The sequence below is a fragment of the Macrotis lagotis genome, chromosome 1 (genome assembly GCF_037893015.1).
Source record: "Macrotis lagotis isolate mMagLag1 chromosome 1, bilby.v1.9.chrom.fasta, whole genome shotgun sequence".
NCBI classification, from domain to species: Eukaryota; Metazoa; Chordata; class Mammalia; order Peramelemorphia; family Peramelidae; genus Macrotis; species Macrotis lagotis.
In genome coordinates this window covers 297,694,347-297,702,368 of record NC_133658.1, presented here as the reverse complement: position 1 = coordinate 297,702,368, position 8,022 = coordinate 297,694,347, and the positions used below count along the sequence as shown (strand labels likewise).

General features: G+C 43.9%; 1 protein-coding gene across 1 annotated transcript; it reads left to right on the top strand.

Annotated features, from left to right (window-relative positions):
* Positions 1–575: 575 nt before the first annotated feature.
* On the top strand, positions 576–4,520 carry WFDC3 (WAP four-disulfide core domain 3). Its single transcript, XM_074227834.1, has 5 exons — positions 576–728; positions 1,778–1,909; positions 2,358–2,489; positions 3,126–3,335; positions 4,304–4,520. Exons 1-5 carry the CDS (start codon positions 641–643, stop codon positions 4,333–4,335), a joined length of 594 nt encoding a protein of 197 aa, XP_074083935.1. The 5' UTR covers positions 576–640; the 3' UTR covers positions 4,336–4,520.
* The last annotated feature ends 3,502 nt before the right edge of the window (positions 4,521–8,022 follow it).

The window sequence follows — 8,022 nt, the reverse complement described above, 5'->3', positions numbered from 1 at the left end:
ACTTCTACATTCAAACCAAATTTTTCATGATTTTTCCCTATGGAGAATAGTGAGATGTCTGTCTGGTTGTGCTCCTTTAGAAATTATCTTGTCTGGAGACAGAGGGATGGATGTAGTGACTCCAACCCCAGGATCTCTGAAACCATCTCCTCTATGGAAATAATTCCCAAGTTCTCTGTTCTGATATGGATGAGTACCCTTCTCATTCCCTTCAGGTAACATTCTTCTCTCCACCTGTTCCCCTTCCCTTTACAGCACTAGTTTTAAGGCAATGTCCATGGTTCTGATGGTGGATGTGTTCCACCCCCCACAAACCTGAGTAGATCTTTGGACAACTAAGGAGGTTTTCCTGGTAAATCTAGGTGAGATGTCTGAACTTGGAATGGAGGGATTGCAGAGATGCTCACCACTTACCAGAAGGAAGCAGGCTCGCTGAAGGTTCTTCATGGCTGAGTGCTCAAGCACAAACTGTCCTTCTAAAGCACTTTCTTGAGTGCACCAGGAATGCTTTGTAGGTCTGGACCTGTGAAGCAAAGTCTGGAGGAAATTGAGCTGAGCCCCTCCCAGAGGCCACAAGTCACCACCCCCATGTATATTCCCAGTCCCAAACTGGCCTCTCCCACCCACTCTCAACAACACCATGAAGCCCACCGTGCTCAGCCCCTTCCTGATGTTCCTAATCTTCACCCTGCTAGTACCTGCAGTGATGGGAAGCTTCCTTTTTAAAGGTATCTGTTCAGTGGGGGGTTAGGGGTCCTTGGGTCAAGGTCATACAGGAAGGAGGCCGGAGTTAGTCTTATAGGGTCAATGGGGAGTTGAGGGTGCTTGGTACTCTTTCCTTGTAGCCAGAAAAGAAAGTTTTGTATTAATCAGGCCAAGGAACCCTGACTTGACTCAGAGCATTTCTCTGGAACTTCCTAAAGAGTGGGGAAGGATATGTAGTATATCTCAGCCCACCCCTCCATCCCCATCAGATGGAGGCTTGCCCTTGCACAAGAAGGACATAGGAAGGCTGAGAATCCCAATTGTCTGAATAGATTCTGGGAATCCAAGTCTTTCTAGAAGAACTGGAGGCAGATATAGAGACAGAGAGAGAGAGAGAGAGAGAGAGACAGAGACAGAGACAGAGACAGAGATCATACAAGCTTTGATCATAGGGTAAATCCCCTGGGTGCTAAGCCCCTGGGACCAGGACCCAGATTCAGAGATCATTGCTCAAGAAAAGAGTTTAAGGCTAAATACCAGGATTTAGTGTTCAGGTTAAGGACTAAATGATCCTAGTCAGAGATTGGGACTCATTGTTAGGGACAGAGCAGTGCCAGGTGGGGGATTCGGGTCACAATCATACTGATTCTACCACTCTCCCCTATTGCCAACACTACCATCTGATCCTGGCATGGCCCCTTCTCAGGACGCCCAAGTAAGTACTGAGGGTTGGGCTGAAAAGGGTTGGGTTGGGATAGCTCAGGATGAATTGGGGCAAAGTAATCCCCAAGCATACAAAGACAATTGGAGTGGTATGCTGTTCTGGATCTTGGTCTGGATGTCTGTGTTTTATGTCTTTATTTATTTCTAGGGGGGTGAAGGGATGTGCAAAAGTCTGAGTAATTGGAATTGTGTGTTGGTGCACTGGATAGATGAAATGGGGCCCAGTTTGTGTTAATGAGTCACAAAAGAGAAGAAAGTGGGGCTTGGGGGGGCATACTTGCTCCCCTATCTTGTTTAACCTTACTGGATTTGACACCTATGCTTTTCCCTAATATATACCTTACAATAGGTCCTACAAAGGTACCCCACAAAAATGCATCACCTCCTCCCATGGATTCAAGTGAATCACTTACTGTTAACACCACAGAAACCCCTGAAGATTCAGAGATAACTTTGAAGGATTCAGCTACAAGGTTATCAGGTAAGACTCTTTGCCCATGCCATCCCCCTCCCATGTACTCACACCCCAAAGCCAGAAACCAAGACAGGAATCATGGTGGGAGTACATAGGTAGTAGTGGAGGAGGAGAGGGAGTAGGGGAAGGGGCTCTAAGATCTGAGTCAGCAAGATTTCATGCAAGAAGCCCCAACTTAAAGATGGAATGAGATAGTCATTGAATTTCCAGTCCACATACCAGGACAATGAAAAAAATTCTGGTTTGAAAGACAAACTCCAATCCTTACTCTACCACTAAATATCAGTGTAACCTTCGATCTCCAAGTCTGTTTCTTCCTTTACAAAATAAGATTAAATTAGATGACTCATAAGATCTTTTCCATCTCTTCCATTTATGGTTATTATATTCTAATATTCTTTCTAGCTTTGACATTGTCCCTTCTCACTGATGATCTTCTATGATACTCTTGCAGAAAAGCCAGGTCAGTGCCCCGAGGATCTCTTTCCATGCAAAGAGCTATGCCATGGAGATGATTCTTGTCCCCACGGACAGAAATGTTGCAGCACAGGCTGTGGGCACATGTGCCAGGGAAACATTGAAGGAGGTAAGTTGGCACTTTCAGAGTACAGGTATCAAAGACTGCTTAGAGCCCTTTCAGAAACCATTCTCAGAGGTGGTATGTAGGATGAAAAGGGAGAGGTATATATGCCCTTAGCTCCAGCTCTAGATACCTAAAACCTGCCTGGAGATTCAATCCCTTGACTGGGGGGAGGGGGGGAGGGAGCCACCTCAACATCATATGAAACAAGAGGGGAAGTTAATATAACATAAGTCTATTGGATTGCTGGGCTCATGTGCCACTAACTCACTGTATCACCTTGGAACCCACTGGGTCTAATTTTCCTCATCTCTAAAATTATAAGGAAATTCAGAGAAGTCATATAGCATGATGAGGCTACAAAGATCTTAGAAGTCACCTTGTCAAACCTCTCATTTTACAGATGAAGAAACAGTTGAGGTCCAAAATCATAGAGTAATCCAAACCAAGGCTCTTTGTACCACAACACCCTGCTTCTTACATTCTAGGAGATAAGTCCTTAGTTGGCTTTAAGTTCTCAATCCCTCAGACTTCAGTTTCCATGATCAAGAGTCAGCAGTTATTCTGAATTATGCCTCAGATTCTGTGTTCCAAGTAGCAGTTTAGGAAGGTGTGGCTGGTGACCTGTTTCTCTTCACATAGGCCGAGTTGGTCATTGTCCACAAATCCTCCAGAGTCTTTGTGTAACGGGTTGTAATATGGATGAAGATTGTTCACATGGAGAAAAATGCTGCAAATCTGGTTGTGGCCAATTCTGTGTGGCCCCTATCCTAGCTCAAAACTTCACCCAGATTCCTGAGGAGCCTGCCCCTCAAAATTTTACTGAAAATCCATTCTCTGAAATACCTCCAGGTGAGCTTTGCCTTTATGTCATCAGATCCATTTAATAAGTTCCTACTTGTTTGTGTTGAATAAGGACAGGATTGTACAGTGAATATAGTACCAGCCTTGAAGTCAGGACAACCTGAGTTCAAATTTGGCCTCAGACACTTAACATTTACTAGTTATGTGATTGGGCAAGTCATTTAATCCTGACTGCTTCACATCCAGGGCCATCTCCAGTCACTTTAATTCATATCTGGCTACTATATTCCAGATGACTCCAGAAGAAAAAGTGAGGGTTGTGACCTAGCACAGCACCCTTTCACTCAAATCCAATTTACTTGCTTGTCACAGTATCACCTCCCTGATGTTGTGGTCTTCAAGAACAAAGGACAAGCAGCAATAACATCTTGTGTTGGGTTCTGTGCTATTTGAGTAGGATCCCTTCTGGGAGTCCCCAGATATAGCAAGAGAGATAATAAACCCAACCAGTCTATATTAAGTGTCCTAGGAGAAATAAGTGTTCTGGGGCAGCTAGGTGGTGCAATGGATAGAGCACCAGCCCTGGAGTCAGGAGGACCTGAGTTCAAATTTGACCTCAAACATTTAATAATTACCTAGCTGTGTGACTTTGGCAAAAAATAAAATAAAATAAGTGTTCTGGGAGAAGTATGGTCAGGGATCTATATTGGAAAGAAGAGGGTTTCTTGGAGAGAGGATTTCTTGGAGGAGGTGGACCTTACAGAATGAGCAAAACTTAGATGAGAAAAGAACCTAGCTAAGAATGTTTGCAGTATACTTAGGGGACAATGAGGAGACCAGCTAGAGGAGGGGCAGAGAGGTGGAATAAGCCAGAATGTAAAAGGTCTCAGGTGCTAGTTCAGACTCAATCCTATAAGAAAGAAAAATCTGTGAACAATTTTTTGAAGAAAATAGGAAAAAACAGAGGAGGAGGATCCTCCTGTTAGGAACCCTACCTAGTAAAATATCTCATTCAGTTTTAGAAACTCAAGTGAAGCTGGTGACCTGATTTTCCAAGAGCTTCCTGACTCCAGGAATGGCTGGACTTCAAAGGCCTCCTGGGGATGGATGACCCTACTCACTGTCCCCTCAGTTCTTCCCCCATTGCCACTCCTAGGACCCTGCCACACAGTTTTGAGAAGGAAGGGGATTCTTCAGGATGATTTCCTCCCTAATAAATGCTGGATTTTTCACTCCCTGTCAAATTCATTTGCTTATTTGAAGTTCTTCTCCAGGGAATGGGATGGTGCAGTGGACAAAGCATTGGCCTTGGGAGTCAAGACAGGAGTTCGAATCCACCCTCAGACTCTTGATACTTGGTAGTTATGTGACTTTGGGCAAATCACTTAACCCAGATTGCCTTGCATCTAGTGCCATCTCCAGTTGTCCTGATTTATATCTGGCCATTGGACCCAAATGACTCTGGAGGAGAAAGTGATTTAGCACAGCCCACCCCCCACTCAAACTCAATCCATTTGCTTGTCATGGCATCACCTCCTTAATATCATGATCTTCTTCGAGAACAGACATCATCAAATCCCTAGGAGCTCCACCCACCAAGACAAACTGGTTGGAATTAGTCTGTGACTTGGAATATAAACCCTAGTCTAGTATCACAGAGCTAGTAGTAACAGGGATGGTGTCTGAACCAAGATCTTCCTGACCCTCAAGTTTATCCACCTTTCCTCCAAAGAATAAAGTCTTTTCAAGCTTTATCCAAATGGGGAGGGGTCCATAGGGTCTCAAAAGGCCATGTCAGCAGTTTACAGGTGCTCTAGCAATTGTTTAGCATCATTATCCAAGGAATCTTGAACTTATTTAAGCCCAATGAAGCTCATTACCAGATATCCAGGGAAGGTGACTAGTTTCCAGCCACAGTAATTTATGACACCTACTAAGTCACAGAGGGCTTGCATAGGAAAAAGAGGGGGAGAATGCTTTTGATAATTACCTAATCCATACTCTGATTTTATTGCTGAGGAATCCAAGGACCAAAGAAGTTAAAGTGTTTTGCTTAAGGTCACACAAATAGTTCATTGTGATCTCTAGGTCATAGAAGTGACCAACCACCTGGATGAAACTGGAGATCTCTGAAGTCTGTTGATATGGTTCACTTTCATCTAGGGTTTATTACTCATTCAATTATTCAATCTTCACAACAACCCTCTGATAGATTCAGAGAACACTAATATCCCCATTTTGCAGTTGAATGAACTAATGCTTAAAATGATTATGAATTGCCTGAACCACATAGTTAATAAGTAGTTAAAGTCAGGGGAAGAAGAAATTGAGAAGATAGAGTCCAGGTGTCCCAGGGCCAAGGATCTGGTCACTTTCCCAGGAACACACTTATGTGAAAACATTTAATCAGAAATCAAGTCCTAAGGGGCAGCTAAGTGGCATAATGGATAGAGCACTAGCTCTGAAGTCAGGGGGACATGAGTTCAAATCCAGCCTCAGACACTTAATTACCTAGCTGTGTGATCTTGGGCAAGTCACTTAACCCATTACCTTGAGAGAGAAAAAAAGAAATCAAGCCCTGGAGGGAAAGAAGGAGGCCCAGAAATACCTGTGCTGGCTATAAAGATGATTATCCACTTCTGGCTCTGAAGGCCAATGGAAATCAGGGCCAGAATCCTAAGGGAACAGAGTGAACTTTTGGGATTATTTTGTTACCAAGCTAAAGCTTTGCTCACAGAACTACCAGGGTGTCCCAAGAGTTTAGTTCCTAGTATAATCTAAACCAAAGGAGAGGAAAATCCAGTTACTCCTAAAATAGAAAGGAATTCTTTTTGCAGGGCAATGGGGTTAAGTGACTTGCCCGAGGTCACACAACTAAGTAATTATTAAGTGTCTGAGGTCTGATTTGAACTCAGGTCCTCCTGACTCCAGGGCCAGTGCTCTACAGCAGCTATAAAGGGGGGGGGGGGGGGGTGTCACACTGCCTGCTGGTCTGTCTCACCACTGTGCCACAGCCAGGAGACTTGAGCTGGGTTTTGTGGGTTCTCCCCAGCCTCACCTGCTCTGGATATTTGCAGCACCACATTAGACCACTAGAGGAAGGCAGAGTCGCCTTTAGAGATCCTTGACCCTGCTGAGCCTCACTTCTGTTCTACCTCTCTCCCAGATCATGCTCTTAGGCAGGAGTTCCCACGGCCTGGGGTGGGGGGTGGGGCTCCCCGGGTCTTCAGCTGCGGACACCCACAGGGGCAGGGAAGGGCAGACAGGTTTTTTCTAGAAGTGGGTGGGATTCGTTTTTCATCAATTTCTCTATGCTTCAGTTTGTTTGAAATATTAAATAAAACTACTTTATGAGGACTGATCACATCATCCCCTCTTATAACCTGGCCCTTCCTACTCTTCCAGACTTCTTATACTTATTCCCCCCTCCATGAGCCCTGCAATGGAGTGATTCTGGCTCTCCTGCTGTTCCTCCAAAACAATGCTCCATTTCTGACCCCCAGTCCTTCCATACCTCTTTACTGGCTATACCCCATACCCTCCCTTCTCAACTCAACCTCCTAACTTCCTTCGTGACTTGGCTCAAATATTACCTTTCAAAAGAGGCTTTTCTCAGGCCCTCCCCTTCTGCTGGTGCCTCCCTCTGAGATTACCTCTCATTTACATTTATGTATCTTGTATGTACATAGTATGTTATTTCTCTCATTAGACTATAAACTATAAACTATAAAGCTAGCTTGTGCTCAATAGGCTTGTTGACTGACTGTCAAGGACCTTGCTCAGGAATGGCTGTCTTGGTTCAAATGAGAATGAGACCTGGGGAATCCTAGCTATTACTTGCTTCCTTGGTTCCTTCACTTGTAAAACATAAAATGTTTTTGGAGCAAATGATCTCTAATTTAATTCAACAGACAACTAAGATCTCTTCCAATTCTATTTTTCTATAAAATTATGAGCACTTTTCTGGCTCTCTGAAGTTCTAATCAAAACAATATTGGTATTAGTATTAAAAATAGGTGACGTGTTTATGGTACTTTACAACTTTATTTTATCCATTCAGTTGTTTCAGTCCTGTAAATGATCTCAATTTACAGCAGACCATTGTGGTCTAAACAACAGTGGTAGCTGGATCTGCATGGTGGTGTAACGGATAGAGCATCAGCCCTAGAGTCAGGAGGACCTGAGTTCAAATCTGACCTCCAACACTTAATAATTACCTAGCTGTGTGACCTTGGGCATGTCACTCAACCCCATTGCCCTGCAAAAAAACAAAAAGAAGGATAATGGAGATATCTCAAAGTATGATACCTGGAAAAGAACTTAGATAAAATTTATTCTCTTCCCTGCTTCCTCATTCCTCCCTCCATTGGGCCATGGTTAGTTGGTTAATTGTTCATCCTTCATTCTCAAAGAGGACCAATGAGATCACAAGAATGATGTCTTGACCTGTCTATGAACTGAATCTGAGTGAGGCAAATGAGAAATGACAAGTAGGGAGATATCAGGACCTGAGGGGGAGGAGGAGAAAGGAAGAAGCCAAACACTGGGGCAGATGGCAAAGTTGACAGAGTGATCTTCAGTACCTTCCAGATGGCCACCCATATTTTATTTCTGCCATGTTTCCTGTCCTCCATTTCCCAGTTATTCCTGTCCAATAACTTTCATTACCCTCTGTACCCAAGGAATAATCTGGCTTATCTGACAACCACTCTGTCCCTCACATTCTCCTCTGAAG